Source organism: Brienomyrus brachyistius, chromosome 2, assembly GCF_023856365.1.
Source record: "Brienomyrus brachyistius isolate T26 chromosome 2, BBRACH_0.4, whole genome shotgun sequence".
Taxonomy (NCBI): domain Eukaryota; kingdom Metazoa; phylum Chordata; class Actinopteri; order Osteoglossiformes; family Mormyridae; genus Brienomyrus; species Brienomyrus brachyistius.
Window position 1 is genome coordinate 48,221,055 of NC_064534.1, and position 19,555 is coordinate 48,240,609.

A 19,555-nucleotide genomic window follows, 5' to 3' on the forward strand; every position below is an offset into this window, starting at 1 on the left:
GATCGGTTGTGACAATAACAATGTACTGTACAGTGAACCTACTACGCTAAACCACAAAACACGATTAAGCTCTTGTCGGCTGTGTTTTCTAAAAACAAATGCATGTCTTTGAAACATTTGAAAATTGAAAAAAAAGGGATAGACAATGGTATCTTTCTCTTCTTCAGTGTAATATTCAGTTATGAAGTCCATCTTGCCACTCCTGATAACGGTAAGTCACGTCGGAGTCACGTCGTCTTGCCTCTCTATATATTTGTATATACAGTAGCTGAGATGACTATAAAGTTTACTTTGTCTTTGGCTGACTTTTTTATGTGACCGAGCACTACTCTTAGGACTTTTTTAAGGTAAACATGAGTTGCCTGTACTAAGGCGATGAGTTCAACACAGGCGTATTTCGATGTGATAATTAATTTTTAAATAGTTAAGTCATACATTCCACGACTTCAGAATTATCCGCACGACAAGATGGATTCTTATAGCTCGCGACAAGAAGATTTGTCGTTCGAACGGAAATGACGTAGGGGCTTGAGAGTGGAAGGGGCCTGACAGAGGACACGCGCTGTCAGGCCCTTCTGCAGCCAGATGCCTCTCGATTTGCAGACTGGCCAATTAAATGGTTACAGAGAATGCTATCGACCAATGACGTTAGCTCTACAGTCAGACCATGCAATCCAAAACTTCTAGTGACTAGTTTGTGAACGACACAGAGAAACGCAATTGAAATTCGATGTAGGCATGTTTGAGGTTCTAGTTGAACAAATTCACAGACGATTTTGAAATTCTGCCCGGACATATTTTTAGGTCTCAAAAAATGTCCGGGCAAAAGACGACGTCTGGTCACCATAATATAGTGTTATGCGGCCATTACAGCGAAGTGCGCGATCTGGTGGACTGTCTCATCAGCAGGAAATGAAGAGTCAACTTGTGTTTCTTATTTGAGTGCATGCATCTCTGCAGATCAGGGCTCTCTGTGATGTCACTGTTGGGACCTTGAGCATGGCCTTTGACCCCAACTGCTCCAGGGAAACTCTGACCCTGCTCTCTGACCCTCACTTATAATATTGCTTAAATGCAAATATATTTGAATAGTTAATCCTCAGTTATTAGCTGCATCCACCTTTACTTCAGTAGACACTTAAAATAATACATTGTATAAATATATACTTTTCAGTTACTGTATCAAGGGTACAGCAGTCCCTTTGGGAGTAGAAGTGAGAGGTACTAATTCAATGAATCTTTAGCACTGTGTTTATTTACAAAGCAGGAAAGGAAAAGGCCATAATAGGTCACTGTAAACAGTCATATACAGGGTGGCACAGTGGTGCAGTGGTTAGCACTATTTCCTCACACCTCTGGGACCTGGATTCAAGTCTCTGCCAGGGATCCATGTGGGTGGAGTTTGCATGTTCTCCCCATGTCATCATGAGGTTTCCTGCAGGTACTCCAGTTTCCTCCAAACACTCCGAAAACATGCTAATACTAACTGGAGTTACCAAATTCCTTATAGGTGTGTGTGTAAGTACAGGAAGAAGGAGGGGGTCAAGCACCTACCCTCAGCATCTGCTGCACAGGAAGTCCTAAAGGTACTTCCATGCATGCCTTATGTAAGGGGGAGGGGAGGGGTGGTGTGGTGTCTCCAATGATGCAATGCGTTTAAATATGGTTTAGTGCTCTTATAGTTACATTGAATGTGGAAGTAACCCTGAAGGTGGCACTGATCCTGTCGTTAAAAATGGTTTGAACATGGAACCTTTTCTTTCCTATTCTTTGCAGGCATTTCTCGACAAAGGAAATGACTGATCAAAAATGCAGTGTTACCATGGTGCAATAACTGTTTTGCTTAATAAAAAAAAAAAAACGTTATTTTTGCATGCTATTCAAGTTCAAAGCTGTAAATAAACTTGTGACTAGTGTGCTCTGCATTTTGTTCATCCTATTTTAATCACAAGTTTAGCGATAACAGACTTTCACACAAACTGCAGAATGATGATGTGTCTCATAAGCTCTTGCCCCTGGTTTGCTTGTTTATGCACCAGAGGAGAATATCTGCCGAAATACTGAGAACTCTAGATCCACCTTGCAGAAGATGTATAAATCCACACGATGATCACGGGTAACTTTGGAAACCAGAAGTTTTTGATTAACAGCCTGAAAGATAAGAGCAATCAGCAGCATAATAGGCAATATGATGTCAAAATGTTGTGCCCCCCCCGCTTCATTATGTAGTTTACATCCAGAAATCCTCAGATAGCAGTAGATGATATACCTGTTCTACTATTTCCCCCTAGCTGCTTATCAAGTTTTGGGTCAATGCAAGCATGGAACTTATCCCAAATAACAGTGGGAATGAGGCAGAGGCAAGTAGGATGAAATGCCACTGCATCACAGGGAACACCAAATGCACACTTTTGCCAGTTCAGAAATGCCATTTATACACGTGTCATCCAGTCTACACATCTTGTGGATTTTTTTCCATCCTCACCGAGGTTCTACAAAATAATAATCCAGATTGTTTGCTAGAGGAAGTGTGGAACCAGAAGGAACAAGAAGTAGGAACGTGCTTCATAATAACACTTATTTGTCCGAAATAAACTACAAAAATCATGGCCAGCAGGGTCTTGCATATTAAAGGGATCCATACAGCCTATTTTCTCTTGGTTGCCAAATAGTTAATGAACAGATGCAGTCTTATCTGCCTCATCTGTGTTCATTTGTGCCAGTTTCATTTGAGGGTGTCTTTAAGTGACTTCCCCCTACTTGTTTCCTGTCTCGTCTCAAGTTGCTCTGTTAATAAAAACTCTGTTAAAAAAAAAATATTCATCCAGCAAACATGACGAACACAACATCTAGCAACTGCTGTGTGTTTGGCGGGGGTCTGTTTAAAACTTTGTCTCCAATAATTTGCATTGAATTCATCCTGGGAATGATAGGCAATGGTGTGGCTCTCTGGATCTTCTGCTTTTGCCTAAAACCTTGGAAAAGCAGCTCCGTCTTCCTCTTCAACCTTGCCCTTGCTGACTTTCTCCTGAACGTGATCCTGCCTTTCCGTGCCAGCTACTACCTGATGGGGAGAGACTGGATCTTTGGGGATACCTTCTGCCGCATCTCCCTCTTCATGCTGGCCATGAACCGTTGTGGCAGCATCCTGTTCCTGACAGCAGTGGCTGTAGATCGGTTCCTGCGGGTGGTTCACCCGCACCACCCTCTCAATTCGATGTCTGTCCGAAAGACAGTGTGTGCTGCCTGTGCGATCTGGGCGCTGACCATCTCCCAGACGGCCCACCTGATATTCGACATGCACATCACCACTAGTGGAGAGACAACCCAATGTGAGAGCTTCCAGATTTGCGAGACATCCACCTTTTATTTTACCTGGCACAAGTCTATCTTCGTCTTCTCATTTTACCTGCCTCTGGCCATAATCCTGTTCTGCACCATCCGGATCATCACACAGCTGAAGAACAGGCAGTTGGACAAGGACCAAAGGATCAAGAGGACACTTCACTTCATCATTGTGGTAGTAGTGGTGTTTTTCTTATGCTTCTTTCCCAGCAACCTGACCCAGGTGGTCATCTGGATCAAAGTCACCTTCTACCCTGGACCCTGTGAAGACTATGATGTCCTGCAAACAGTCTTCTTCTACACGATCAGCTTGACTTACCTCAACAGCACATTAGATCCCATTGTCTACTACTTCTATAGTCCAACCTTCAAGAAGATCTGCAAGAAGCAGTTGAAGCGGCTGTGGAAGAAAGCAGAGGTACCTGGAGAGGAAGATCAAACTCGAGACACGGGCTCTCAGACACTTACTCAGCTGTGAGGAGTTTGGCTGGATGATACGCCATGATCCTGAACAACTGGTTACAAGACGGATGGTGTTTTTGTTTCACTTACCAGTTTCATCCAGTGCACCAGGAGGGTCAAAGGAACACACAATTTGTAAATATTGGGAATTGTAGTTTTTATTTCATGCCAGAAATTTACAAAACTGTGGAATTGCTACTGTCAAGGAGAGTGTCCATTTATATTTGTACTGTATGCATTTTGTTTCTGTTAAAAACCTAGTCAAACAATTGTAGAAACTGTATGTATTGAGGTGTAGTTTACTGCCAGTGTATGGATTAAATTAACATGTTTAAAATACTGAGGCAATTAAGCTGCAAGTTTCAGTGTGAAAGACTAACTTTCTATTTAAGGAGCATGGGTTAATTTGGAAGTTGGCTGGCTGTGGATGTAGCCTGAATCCCAGGGTCATATGTGGAATGTACTGTTTGCCTATTCTAGTGGCTTTGTTGGTCTGTTTTTTGTTTTACTTACCAGTTTTCAGTTTTTTTTTCCATTCTTTTTTCAAATGTATTACTTTTTTTGCACTGTTTATCTGTCACCGCAATCGGGGAAAATAAATGACTGTGACTGAACCACCTCATTATCAGTCAGTTTTGTCCAACAACTTTCAGCATTGCTGTGACAGACCCAAATTGACATGTACAGAAATGGGTGTATTTATATGAGACATTTGTCCCCTAGTCCCCCTCAGTACTGTAACATTTAATACTACTGAGTAAGGAAAATCTACAGGCATCTGTGAGGCTTTCTTCTGTAAAATCTGCGGCAGTGTTTTCCACTTAATGACTTTTCAGAACCCTTCAGTGACTATTTTTTTCCAAAGAAGCAACTAGCGACAAATCTAGTGACTTTTTGGACAAACCCAACTTTTGCTCAGAAAAACTTAAACCTCTCTTGGATCATTAATGTAAATATGTGTATGGTGATTTTGTTAGCGGACATTGGGATTTTAGCAGTGCAGAGCTGCAGCTTGGAAATGGCTTGAAAGTAGCTGCTGGTTAACATGCACTCTTAATGGGCTGCATTGATGAACATTATTTCATACTTGTTCCGTTATCTGAAAACAGAAACAGAAAAAAAAGTAAATGAGGTTTATTGTGTTGTGTCATGTTCTGCTAGGCACGCACGGAGCTCCCACAGGGAGCAGAGCAGGAGAGTCTGGAGCCACGGGGGGCTGAGCAGGAACCTCAGAGGACGCAACAGGAACCTCTGGGGGCAAAGCGGCAGGCACATGTGGCGCAGTAACCTCAGGGAGTGAAGCTGCAGGCACGTGCGGCGCAGGAACCTCGGGGGGGGGGGGCGAAGCTGCAGGCACAGGAACCTCAGGGGGGGCGAAGCCGCAGGCACAGGAACCACGGGGGGTGAAGCCGCAGGCAGAGGAACCACGGGGGGGGGGGCGAAGTCGCAGGCAGAGGAACCACGGGGGGGGGGGCGAAGTCGCAGGCAGAGGAACCACGGGGGGCGAAGTCGCAGGCAGAGGAACCATGGGGGGGGGGGCGCGAAGCCACAGGCAGAGGAACCACGGGGGGGGGAGCAAAGCCACAGGCAGAGGAACCACGGGGGGGGCGCAAAGCCACAGGCAGAGGAACCACGGGGGGGGGGCACGAAGCCACAGGCAGAGGAACCACGGTGGGGGGGGGGCGAAGTCGCAGGCAGAGGAACCACGGGGGGGCGCTGCGGGCGTTGCTGGAACAGGAACCATGGGGGGCGCTGTGGGCGTGGCTGGAACAGGAACCATGGGGGGCGCTGTGGGCGTTGCTGGAACAGGAACAACGGGGCGCGCTTCGGGCGTTGCTGGAACAGGAACCACGGGGGGCACTGCGGGCATTGCTGGAACAGGAACCACTGGGGGCACTGCAGGAAATGGCACCTTGGCAGCGGGCACTGCCCATTTGGGGATCTTGGGGACCGGCGGGATAGGATCCCCAACAGACCTGACCCCTTTAAAAGCCAGGCGCGTCCCTAAGATGGGGCAAGCTGCTGATCCCGGCAGCAAAGCAGCAGGTGGCTCCAGCACGCAGCAGGGCGGGCAGCAGAGACAGAGACAGTCCCTAGGAGTATCTCCTGTCTGTCCTCCCGCTTTCTTTCCCCTTCCTGCAGCGGGTGGCGGAGTCTGGGGCACCTCAGGTAGTTTGGACAGCGGGCCATATGGCCAGCCACAGTCCTCAGCCACTTGCCTCATGTTAGCCTCTGCCACTCCGCTTCTCAGCCACCGAATGTCTTCATGCACCTCTGCCGCAAGGTGCGTGTCCTCAAACAGGGATATCTCCTCAAGAGTTTCCCTCGTCCGAAGCACGAAGGCTTGCAGCATGGGATCGCCCCTTACCACCGGCTGCTTGAGCCAATAAATCACCTTGTCACGTAGACTGAGGTACAGTGGGGCAAAAAAGTATTTGGTCAGCCACCGATTGTGCAAGTTCTCCCACTGAAAATGATGGCAGAGGTCAGTAATTTTCATCATAGGTACACTTCAACTGTGAGAGACAGAATGTGAAAAAAAAATCCATGAATTCACATGGTAGGATTTTTAAAGAATTTATTTGTAAATTAGGGTGGAAAATAAGTATTTGGTCAATAACAAAAATTCAACTCAATACTTTGTAACATAACCTTTGTTGGCAATAACAGAGGTCAAACGATTACTATAGGTCTTTACCAGGTTTGCACACACAGTAGCTGGTATTTTGGCCCATTCCTCCATGCAGATCTTCTCGAGAGCAGTGATGTTTTGGGGCTGTCGCCGAGCAACACGGACTTTCAACTCCCTCCACAGATTTTCTATGGCCCTTGTGTGGATGATCCCAGGTGCCTCTCGTCTGCTCCCTCATCTGTGGTGTATATAGAGCCTCCCTGTCTTGAGCTCCCCAGTCCAGTCGTTGTGATGTTGCTGCCTGCGCTCCCCAGTTTGCCCTGTGTTCTCTCCCAAGTCACCCTACCCCATTTTGATCCCTCGTGCTCCTTTTCCTTTCACCTGGTTTGCTATGTTCTCTTTGAATAAAGCCCCCTTAGCCTTTCCCCATGCCTGCCTTTGTTTCTGTCCTTCCTGATACAAGACAACATTAAGGAGTAGGTATTATTTCTTAATGCCTACCTAAGGAAGTGACACAACCAAAACCTATAATAAAGTAATACCCAAATGCTAATATTAATATTTCAAGAAAACCTACCTCCAAACAGAAGTACATACAAAAGGGTATCTATTACCCAGACATTGCTTTGAAAATTCCATATTCATACACACACTTAAAACACCTTATGGCACACCAGTACAAACTCAGGAACATCATCTATCCCTACAATACAGTGCACTCATTGCACATTGTAAAACAACACCAATTTGCAATTTTAAAGTACATTTTAAAGATCAAATTAATGCACACACAAATAATATAACAGAACTACACAGCTTCACATACTGTCGGCAAAAATTCTTGGATCACTGTTCAAAAGCCCAAGGTGGTGAGTATGTTTCAATCAGGCATTGTGGTGGGCACCTAGCTGTGGTCAGATCGGTATGCAGATAGCACGGTGGGAGTACTGATACATGTAGTGAGGTCTGATGTGTGAGTGCCCACAGGAGTAGCTGGTTGTTCAGAATGACATACAGGTTCCTCTCTCTCCATATCCAATAGTGGTAGATTTGGAATCGATTGAAGGTGGCATCTATTCTGACATACATACCCCTTGGCCATTTGAATCCGGTATGTCCAACCCTGCAGGTGAACCTTTGTGACAATACCAGAGCTCGACTCATCGGTGTCGCACAAAATTAAAAGTGAAATGCACTCGTAAACTTATTGTTGGTGAGAAATTGTGTCACATTCATTTCATTATCTTCAGCATAGCAGTGGGTAGCAGTTAAAAACAAGCTGATGAAAATGGACTAGTTGAATGAGGACTTATTGTTGAGTCTCTAAAACAGTCACTGAATTGGTAAAATTAGGTGTTTACCAACCTGTAAAAAATACAATTCATGAGTACCATGCTGTTGATCATACGGGTTTTTTGTAATGATCTTTGGTTTGTTCATCAACTTGGTGGATCATCCTATAGCCAACTCACTGTGGATGAAGCTGCTTAACCAATCTAGGAAGACAGGTGTAGATTTTTATCTCCATCAATGCTTTAGTTGGGCTGATGTCAATGGCTGAGGGAACACTGCTCCAACAGTTCAGCAGGGTGAGGTGAGGGTCACTGTGGGCAAGCAGTTTTTTAGTGATTCTAACAGCTGCTTCAGCTTCACCATTAGCTTGTGAGAAATAAAGACTGGATGCGCTCTGTGTAAAACCATATTCTTCTGCAAAGTCCTGAAACTCTTGGGAAACAAATTGCGGTCCATTGTCACTTACCAACTGGTAAAAAATGCAATGGGTACAAATGATGTCCTTCATCCAACTGACAATTGTACTTGTAGACAAACTGGAAAGTGCCTTAATATCTAGCCACCTGTAATATTGATCCATAGTTACATTTTTTTTGTACTCCATACTGTCCCCAGACACCACTGACCAAGGGCAATCAGGCAGGTGTCGTGACTTTGGCGGAGTGCAGCACAGAAGCCGTGGAATCGGGTAAACGAGGGATTTATTTCAGGAAACACTCAGGAACACGAAAACTATGTTGCGATGTTAATGACCAGACTGGGGAAACATACTTCAACGCAGACTTAAATACACAGCAATAATTAACATGACTCGAAACAACTGGTAACACAGGGATTCCACACTGGGTAGATGAGGGGGCGTGGCACAAGGGAGGATCAGGGTATGAGAGAACCACCCCCCCCCCCCCTCCAAAGGTATGCCCAGAGGGACCAACGGGGCAACACCAGGGACACCACAGGACTCAGGACAGGACAGGACAGCACCTGGGGAAACAAAAGCAACAACATCAATGTGGCAACGGGAACAGGACCGACACACAGAATAAACACAGAGAGAACAACCACGACAACTGACAAATGACGGGGAACGGAGACAGACACAGATCGGACACCAAAGGACACCAAAGATCGGAACACAGAACCCAAGGAGGGGGACAATGTCACAGGGGGGACACAACCAGGAGACAAACCCACAGGAGGGACAAACCCACCAGGGGGCGCACCAACTGGAAGACTGAAAGGATCAGGAGGGAACAAAGGCGGTACAGAGGGATGAGGAACAAACACAGGGGGCAAAAAGGCAAAGGGCAGGAGGAACCAGGGAGCTGAACGGAACCCCAGCGGGAGGAAGGCAGGAGCCGTAGGAGCCACAGGCGACCACGAGGCCAGGGCCGAAGGGGGCAAGGAGGAAGGTGGAGTGACTTCTGGTGGAGATGAGGAGGGAGGCGGAGGGGACACCGGAGTAGGCAAGGAGGAAGCAGAAGTTGCCGCTGGGGAAGGCGCACCTACAGCTGGCGAAGGAGCAGGCGACTGACGAGGTGGAGGTGATACCTTTCAGTGGAGTCTCGGTAGAGCAGAATTTCCCTAGCTTGGGTGACTTTGAACTCCTCTACCAGATTTCTGAAAGAGAGCTGCAGCTTGTTGCTATGGCTGATTAAGGCAATGATTCTTAGGCTTTGTGGCAGGCTGAGTCATCTACATAGGAACTGGTTTGATTTTTCTTTCAAAATTTTCGACCATGGTGGCTGGGACCTCGTACATCATCAGAGGCCAGAGGACCCAAGGCAGGATTCCATGCTGGTAAATCCAGGCCTTAAACTTGCTTGCACTCCACTTCTACCAACTTAACAATCATGTTCATGTAGGAGTTCTTCAAGAGGAAATCCATGAGGCATTCTGCAACTATCTTGAAGAAGGTCTTACTTTCCACGCTGAGGAGTGAGATGGATCTGAATTGCTCGATGTTACTCGCATTCTCCTCCTTGGGGATCCATACACCCTCCACATATCTCCACTGCTGCGGTACTCTTCTCCTTCTCCAGACCACTCTATGTGTCTTCCACAGCTGCTCTAGAAGCTTGGGCCGTTGTTTGAAAACCTTGTACAGGATCCCATTAAATCCTGGTGCTGAAGACCAACTTGATGGCCTCCCTAAACTGCAACAAGAGGTACGATTAAACAGGCAACAGGTGTGGCTTGTTAGAGCTACACGAGGGAGAGAACGAGTGGGAAGGGATGCAGGGTGTGACAATGGTGGCTATCAGAGAGTGTGACCTCCCTGCTGAGGCTGATTGGTACCCCACAGTTATGGTGAGTTACTGGTTTTTCTAGGAATGTTATGGGGTCACAACATCTGATGGCAGCTATATGAAATAGTGTCCCTTCTGATCTACAGAAATGGTCTCAGTATATTTTTGGTCACTAAACCTTTTTGTCGTGGTCTTGGCTTGGCCATAAACATAAGGCTTGAACATACCTTTGTCTTTGTGTGATTTGAAAATACTTGTAAAAAAAATTTATAAACTATTTGAAATACACCAATCATTCCCTGCTCCAATCAGCATTGCTTCCAAATTAAAAGTGTGCATTTAACATCCATAAGCATTTTATAGTTTAATATCCATCCATCCATTCATCCATCCATTTTCAAAACCGCTTATCCTACTGGGTCGCGGGGGGTCCGGAGCCTATCCCGGAAGCAATGGGCACGAGGCAGAGAACAACCCAGAATGGGGGGCCAGCCCATCACAGGGCACACTCACACACCATTCACTCACACATGCACTCCTACGGGCAATTTAGCAAGTCCAATTAGCCTCAGCATGTTTTTGGACTGTGGGGGGAAACCGGAGTACCCGGAGGAAACCCCACGACGACATGGGGAGAACATGCAAACTCCGCACACATGTGACCCAGGCGGAGACTCGAACCCGGGTCCCAGAGGTGTGAGGCGACAGTGCTAACCACTGCACCACCATGCCGCCCAGAAGGAAACATTTTCACAAAAAAAAAAAAAAAAAAAAAAAAAAAAACAGACAATTCGTATTCCGGGAAGGAATATAAATTTTCTGGGACAGTTGCTCAAAAAAGAGAACAATTCTGGGAAAACCGGGACAGGTGGCAACCCCACATAAGGAGGGGGTTGCCAGTGAGTATTGTAGGAGGTAAAGGCAGCTTTGAAACTTGTAAGAAATCACCTGCGCCATACTGCCATGGCAGATGACTGTCCGAGGAATCTAGCTGTTCTCAGCTTTGAGAACCAGCACAATAAAACACTTAGATTCAAGATTCAAGAGGTTTATTCATCACGTATACAGTTGTACACATACAACATGCAGTGAAATATAACCCTGGTCACTCTGAGCAGCTGTGTATAAAAATAACAATATAAAATTAAAAATATATGAAAAATGTTCAGCTGTAAATAATCTATACCCAAGTATTAAGGTAAAAGTGACTGTGCTGTGAAATATAAGTGTAATGTGCAAGAGGCCTGAGAAATGTATTGACAATTTGCACAGTATGAACTGAATGTACTCATAGGATTATGGGCACTCGTATACAGTGTGCAGAGAGTGATGTCCGTGTTACAGTAACTAAAGAGTCACTGCAGAGGCCGGTGGAAGACCTAGGTGCACTGAGACTTGTCCTGGTTTAGGAGCCTTATGATCTGGGGAAAAAAGCTCCTCTTTGACCTTTCAGTTCTGGTCATAAGGCTGCGGAACTGTTTGCCTGAATTCAGCAGGCAGAATAGAGAGTTATTGGGGTAGGAGGGGTCCTTGAAGATTTTTGAGGCTCTGGTCCTACAGCGGTTGTTGTAGTTGTCTTGTAGGGAGGGCCAGGCAATTCTGGTGCAGCGCTCAGCTGCATTAACCACCTATGCAGGGTTTTCCGGTCCTGGGCAGAACAGTTCCAGAACCATGATGTAATGCTCATGGTCAGTATGCTCTCTACAGCAGCCGAGTAGAAGGCTTTTAGGACAGCAGGAGAGACCTTAAACCTCCTCAGCTGCCTCAGATGGTAGAGCAGATGGTGCCTCGCCTTGCTGATCAGAGCACATGTGTGTGTGGACCAGGTGAGGTCCTCCTGTAGATGGATGCCGAGGTATTTGAAAGTGCTCATCCTCTCCACCATAACACCGTTGATGTTGACAGGTGGGAAAGAGCTCTACTGCCTCCTGTCATCCACAATCAGTTCCTTTGTTTTGATGACGTTCAGTTGGATACTGTTATCCTGACACCACTTTTCCAGGTTCTCCACTTCCTTCAAGTAGGCCGACTCATCATTGTTGGAGATGAGGCCGAGCACTACTGCGTCATCAGCAAATTTCACATAGGAATTTGAGCTGAGTGTGGCTACACAGTCATAGGGGTAGAGGGTGTACAGCAGTGGGCTCCAGAAACAGCCTTGTGGAGCTCCCGCGTTGAGGGTGATTGCGGTGAATACACAGTTGCCTACTCTCACCACCTGGGGTCTTATAAAGAAAATCCAGAATCCATCTGCTCAGCTGGTCCCAGATCCCTCAGCTTGGTGAACAGTCTGAGAGGGACTATGGTACTGAATGCTGAGCTGTAGTCTATAAACAGCAATCCCACATAATTCCCCCTCTTTCCATCCACATGAGTGAGGGTAGTATGTAGGACATGAGAGATGGCGTCCTCAGTGGATCTGTTGGTGCGGTAGGCGAACTGCAGTGGATCGATGGAGTTGGGGATGGCAGAACAGAGGAAGTTCTTAAGAAGATTCTCGAACATCTTCATGACAAAAAATGTTAAGGCCAGGGGGTGATAGTCATTGAGGCTTGAGGGCTTGCTACTCTTTGGATTTTTTAAAACACGCAGGTATGACAGACTGAGCCAGAGACTCGTTGAAAATATGGGTAAACACATTGGCTAGCTGGTCAGCGCAGCTCCGCAGTATACGTCCGGAGATGCCATCCCGTGCCACAGCTTTCCTGGTGTTCATTCGCACAGGGCAACATGCATGTCATGCGCCGTCACAGACACTGGAAATTCACCACTGATGTCCTCACACTGAACTGGCAGGCTGTCGGTGGACGGCTTGCTGTTTACATCAAACAGCGCGTAGAACAAGTTAAGTTCATCAGCGGACGCGGAGACAGTGCTCGGAGCAGTGGGCCTTTTACATTACCTTTAAAATCCGTATTGGTGCACAGACTGTGCCACAAGCGGCAGGAGTCGTTCAGCTGGAAGTGGGACTCCACCCGCGCTTGATACCTGCGTTTCACCTCTCTGACTAATGATTTTGCCTCTCTGACTTCATTTGGATATGTTTCTGAAATGTTTTGCTGCACAGTACTGCAACTTAAGCTGTCTTAAGCTGCCTTTTACAGTAGCTCCAGCTCATTGTTGACCTTTTCCTTTCCTTTCCTTTCCTTTCCTTAACGCTTAACCTTTTAATTTAATTCCATACTCTGATCATGGATATTTATAGTACTTTGGTGTTTGCACTAGTGGCTTTACTGTTTCATTTTTTATTTTTTACGCCTGTGTTTGGAGACTCAGAGAGCAGCCGCAACTCTATTGTTTATAGACTCTATTGTGATCAGCTGCTGGCCCTGCATAGCACAGCTACGCTGCACCGAGAGAGACCTGTGACTCCCCGCGAAATGAGAAGGAAGAGACGTGGATGCCGTGCTGGGAGGGAGCGTCGTGCCAGAAGGAGACGATATAATCCTGTTCTCCCCTCCATTATTATGGGAAATGTAAGATCTCTTCCCAACGAGATGGATGAGCTGGCGGCGCTAACCCGGCATCAGAAGGAATACCGGGAGAGTAGCATCATGGTGCTAATGGAGACATGGCTAACTGCACTAACACCAGACACCAACGCTGCGCTACATGGATTTCACCTGTCACGGGCGGACAGGACAAGTGAGAGCGGCAAGAGGAAAGGTGGGGGGCTAGCAGTATTCGTTAATGAGAAATGGTGTAATACTGGACATATCACTAGTAAGGAGAAACTCTGCAGCAGAGACATCCAGCTGCTAGTCATTAGCATGAGACCATACTACCTTCCGAGGGAATTCTCGCATGTTATCCTTATAGCTGCGTACATTCCCCCCTCTGCTAATGCGGATGCTGCTTGTGATGTCATTCATTCTACGTCCAGCAAACTGCAGACACGGCACCCTAATGCTCTCCTTCTCATCTCCGGTGACTTTAATCATGTCTCTCTAGACTCCATCCATCCATCCATCCATCCATCATCTCCCGCTTAATCCGGGGTCGGGTCGCGGGGGCAGCAGTCTCAGCAGGGAGACCCAAACTCCCTCTCCCCGGCGGCCACTTCATCCAGCTCCTCTGGGGGGATCCTGAGGTGTTCCCAGCCCAGCTGAGAGACATAGTCTCTCCAGCGTGTCCTGGGTCTTCCCCGGGGTCTCCTCCCAGTGGGACATGCCCGGAATACCTCCCCAGGGAGGCGTCCCGGAGGCATCCTGATCAGATGCCCGAGCCACCTCATCTGGCTACTCTCGATGCGGAGGAGCAGCGGCTCTACTCTGAGTCCCTCCCGAATGACCGAGCTCCTCACCCTATCTCTAAGGGAGAGCCCAGCCACCCTACGGAGGAAACTCATTTCGGCCGCTTGTACCCGCGATCTCGTTCTTTCGGTCACTACCCATAGCTCATGACCATAGGTGAGGGTAGGAACATAGATCGACTGGTAAATCGAGACCTTCGCCTTTTGGCTCAGCTCTCTCTTCACCATGACAGACCGATGCAGCGCCCGCATCACTGCTGACGCCGCACCGATCTGCCTGTCAATCTCCCGCTCCATTGTTCCCCCACTCGTGAACAAGACCCCGAGATACTTAAACTCCTCCACTTAGGGAAGGACCCCATCCCCAACCCGAAGAGAGCATTCTACCCTTTTCCGGCTGACTCCACTTTACCCTTATTCACTCAATATGTTACATGCTTCACAAGAGGCAATAAAACACTGGACCAGCTATATGCCAACACAAAGGGAGCACATACTGTAACTCATCACCTCTCCCTCCCCTGGGAAGATCGGATCACAACCTAGTGCATGTTTTCCCAGTGTACAAAGTTTTAGTGTGCAGGGAACCAACAGTCCCCTGCATAGTGAAAAGATGATCTGTTGAGGCTGAAGAGGCTCTAAAAGACTGCTTTGGTACTACTATGTGGGATATGCTCTGTGAGGATGAGGAGGAGGACATTGACAGTCTGGTGCACCATATAACGGATTATATCAACTTTTGTGTAGATATTGCCGTACCCCCCAGGACTGTTAGGTGTTTCTCTAACAACAAACCATGGATCACTCCAGACATTAAGACTCTCCATAAAAAGAAAAAGAGAGCCTTTAAGTCAGGAGACAAGGATGAGCTGAAGAGTGTTCAGTGACAGCTGAGGAGGGTGATCAGAGCAGGGATAGTCATCAGGCTAACTGCACTAGCAGTTAGCAGGGACTTACGTGAGGATCCTGTTTGTGGACTTCAGTTCGGCCTTCAACACTATCATCCCAAACCTACTCCTGCAAAAATTAACTCAGCTCTCCGTGCCTACCTCCCTCTGTCAGTGGATCACCAGCTTCTTGACAGACAGGCAGCAACTAGTAAAACTGGGAAAATTCTCATCCAGCACTCGCACAATCAGCACTGGCGCTCCTCAGGGTTGTGTCCTCTCCCCACTGCTCTTCTCCCTCTACACCAATGACTGCACCTCCAAAGACCCCTCTGTCAAGCTCCTGAAGTTTGCAGATGACACTACAATCATCGGCCTCATTCAGGACGGTGACGAGTCTGCCTACAGACAGGAGGTTAATGAACTAGCTGTCTGGTGCAACCATAACAACCTGGAGCTTAACACGCTTAAAACAGTAGAGATGACAGTAGACTTCAGGAAGAACCCCCCTGCACTCCCCCCTCTCACCATCATGGATAGCACTCTAATGACAGTGGAGTCATTCAGATTCCTCGGCAACACCATCTCTCAGGACCTGAAGTGGGACATACATATTGACGCAATTGTCAAAAAGGCCCAACAGAGGCTGTTCTTCCTTCGCCAGCTAAGGAACTTCAACCTGCCTCAGGAACTACTGAAACAGTTCTACACTGCCATCATCGAATCCGTCCTCTGCACCTCAATAACTGTCTGGTTCAGCTCAGCTACCAAATCTGACCTTAGAAGACTGCATCGAACAGTCCGGACTGCTGAGCGAATTATTGGTACAACCCTTCCTACTCTCCAAGAACTGTACTTATCCCGAGTGAGCAAAAAGGCTGGCAAAATCACTCTGGACCCCTCACATCCAGCACACTCCCTCTTTGAACTATTGCCGTCCGGACGACGCTACAGAGCACTGAGCACCAGAACAGCCAGGCACAGGAACAGCTTCTTCCTTCAAGCAATCCGTCTCATGAACACTTCACAATAAACGTGAAACACACAACACTATCATACATTCACTTATCCAGTTATTTACTTAACACACATACTTATTTACACTTCTAATTGCACCTTACGTACATTGCTAATTGTTTACTTTATATTTTGTTTACTTTATTTTTTGGATATTGTAACGCTATTGCTATTTTTGCACATTGTATGTCTTATATAACTGTATATTGTTCTTTTTTATTACGTCATTCTATTGCACTGTGGAGCTTATGTCACCACAACAAATTCCTAGTATGTGGAAACATACATGGCAATAAAGCACATTCTGATTCTGATTCTGATCTACAAAAGGAGGATGGAGAATCAGCTGCAGCTAAATAATGTAAGTGGAATCTGGAGGGGCCTGAAAACAATCTCAGGTACAAGGAGCGCAATTCCCAGCCAGTAAGGGACAGTAAGTGGGTGAATGAACTGAATCACTTCTTTAACAGTTTCGATTCATTATCAGTATTATTCAGTACCCCCTAACCATGTTCTGCCTTACGTTCCTCAGTTACCTTCACATTTTGCGGGATAGCCAGCATGGATTTAGGAGAGGTAGATCCTGTTTAACAAATCTGATGGAGTTTTTTGAGGAAGCTACTCAGGAAGTTGATGATAAGAAGGCCTATGATGTCATCTACTTAGATTTCCAAAAGGCTTTTGATGTTGTCCCCCACAAGAGGCTCCTACTCAAACTCAAAGCGACAGGTATTTTAGGTACCGTAGCGACCTGGATTGATAACTGGTTAACAGATAGGAAACAGCGAGTAGTTATAAAAGGCACAATGTCACAGTGGGCTTGCGTTCATAGTGGGTGTGAGGGACCGAGATGGCAGGCATGAGGCACACAGCTAAATTAGAAAAAAATCCTTTTTAATTTACAAAAAGAAAACAATTTAACAAAAGAAATAAACCTGGGCCCACAAAGAAAATCAACTTCACACCACAGCTAACAATACAACTAAACCAACAAGCTGACTTCTCAAACAAGACACCATAAAGACTATATATACTGGTTGGCCAACCCACAAGATACAAAAGAAAAAAGTAACAATAACAAATACCACAAATAAATCAAAACAGAACAATCAACTAATGCTTCAATCAAAATAAACAAAATCAAATTAACACCAAAAACATACCTAAACAATAAAATAAAACTAAATACCAAGCTATTCCACCCCCAACAAACAACCAGTTGGAGTTGTCCAATTTCCTGTCTTTTAGCCCAGCTTCCATATTGGCCACCTCTTTGCCTGGAACAGCCGGGAATCCCTTCAATACTCCGCACGGTAAATCAAAAAGAAACACAATTAAACTCAAGACACATTATTCCACAGTTAACTAAATGTGCGCGCTTCATCCAGCAAACTGGGTAAATGTGTTAAATAAGGAAACAAAACAATTAAATATTTAAATCAATTAAATCAATTAATTAAATATTAATTAAATCAAATATTAATCATCAATATGCTACAACTAAACAAACATAAAAACCATGAAATGATACCTCCCTTCAACTTAACTGTGTGGCTGTAGAGGCAGCCATCACACACATCCCCCCTTCAGAAACCTCGCTGCAGCAGCGGGACAGGTAATCTGCTGTGACGTTGTCTCGGCCCGGAACATGGACGATGGTAAACCGGAAGGGCTGCAGGGCCAGGTACCATCTTGTGATCCTCCCATTAGTGTCTTTCATACGTTCCAGCCACTGAAGAGCCTTGTGGTCGGTCTCCAACATAAATTCCCTACCCAGCAGATAATATTTAAAGGAATCCAGGGCCCATTTGATAGCCAACGCCTCCTTCTCGATGGTGGAGTAACGACACTCCCTGGGAAAAAGCTTACGGCTTATAAAAGCAACAGGATGTCGGTCCTCTGGAAGACCCTGCAAAAGCACAGCCCCAATTCCCCTGTCGGAAGCATCAGTCTGTACAATAAATGATTTATCAAAGTCTGGATTGTGAAGCACTGGGTCCTTACTCAAGGCCTGCTGGACATCACGAAATGCTGCTGTTGCTTCGGCAGTCCACTGCACCCGATTAGGAGATCTTGAGCCAGTCATATCAGTCAATAGAGCAGCCCTAGCTGAAAAGTTGGGTATGAAACGATGGTAAAATCCAGCCATCCCCATGAAGGACCTCAGCTGCTTCCTCGTCTGTGGCAGAGGACACGCCTCAATAGCCTTGACCTTCTGAACCTGGGGCCTTACCACTCCACTACCTACAATGAACCCCAGATATTCAGTCTCCATTTTAGCAAACACGCACTTTGCAGGATTGACGGTCACGCCTGCAGAATGCAGACACTCCAGCACTCTCTGCAAGTGATCCAAATGCTCTTGCCAGGTGTTGCTGAAAATGACAATGTCATCCAAGTATGCACAAGTAAAATCTGATAGTCCATCCAATACCCGATCCATCAGCCTTTGGAAGGTTGCAGGGGCCCCATGCAAGCCAAAAGGAAGAACCGTAAACTGGTAAAGACCCCATGGGGTCCTAAATGCTGTTAACTCCCGAGACCGCTTGGTCAAGGGTACTTGCCAATAACCTTTACACAAATCCATTGTGGTCAAATACTTTGCCTTACCTAAACGGTCAATCAACTCATCAATCCGTGGAGTTGGATATGAATCAAACTTTGAAACAGAGTTAAGATACCGGAAGTCAATACAAAATCTAATTGTTCCATCCTTCTTGGGAACCAAGACCACCGGATTACACCACTCACTCCTTGAAGCTTCAATAATCCCCCTTGCCTGCATAAAATCCACTTCCTCCTTTAGAGCTCCAAGAAGACGTTCTGGTATCCTATAACTCCTACGCTTTACCGCTGCATCAATTTTCAAACAAATATCATGCACCACCAAATGTGTACGACCCGGATGCTCCTCAAATACCTCCGGATTAAGTAAGGATTTCACCTGCATCTGTTGCTGTTCAGTGAGATGGCCCAGATCCACTTCGGGGGTCGAGGGTAGAGGCAAGTACTCATCTACCTCTTCCTCTTCTTCCACACTCCTGATCAGCAACACCTTACTCCCTTCTTCAGGTCCTGGCACCCACTCTTTCAAAAGGTTCACATGAAGCACTCTACTGGACCGATGGTGCCCTGGAGTGGCAACCTGATAAGTAGTAGATCCCAACTTCCTCTGCACCTCAAAGGGGCCTTGCCATTTTGCCAACAACTTACTTTCAGTAGTAGGCAACATCACCAAAACCTTCTGCCCGGGGGCAAAACTCCTCTGCCGAGCTGATCGATCGTACCAAACCCTCTGACGATGTTGCGCATCTGCCATATGCATTTGAGCCAGCTCACTCATATCTTTCAGTTTCTCTCTCATCTGTACCACATACGAAATAACATTAACAGACTTGGTCTTCCCCTGGTCCCCTTC

The 19,555-nt window shown here is 46.4% G+C and overlaps 1 protein-coding gene across 1 annotated transcript; it reads left to right on the forward strand.

Moving 5' to 3' along the window:
- The first annotated feature begins 2,833 nt into the window (after positions 1-2,833).
- On the forward strand, positions 2,834-4,381 carry LOC125727511 (hydroxycarboxylic acid receptor 2-like). Its single transcript, XM_049004309.1, has one exon. It carries the CDS (start codon positions 2,834-2,836, stop codon positions 3,821-3,823), a length of 990 nt encoding a protein of 329 aa, XP_048860266.1. The 3' UTR covers positions 3,824-4,381.
- The last annotated feature ends 15,174 nt before the right edge of the window (positions 4,382-19,555 follow it).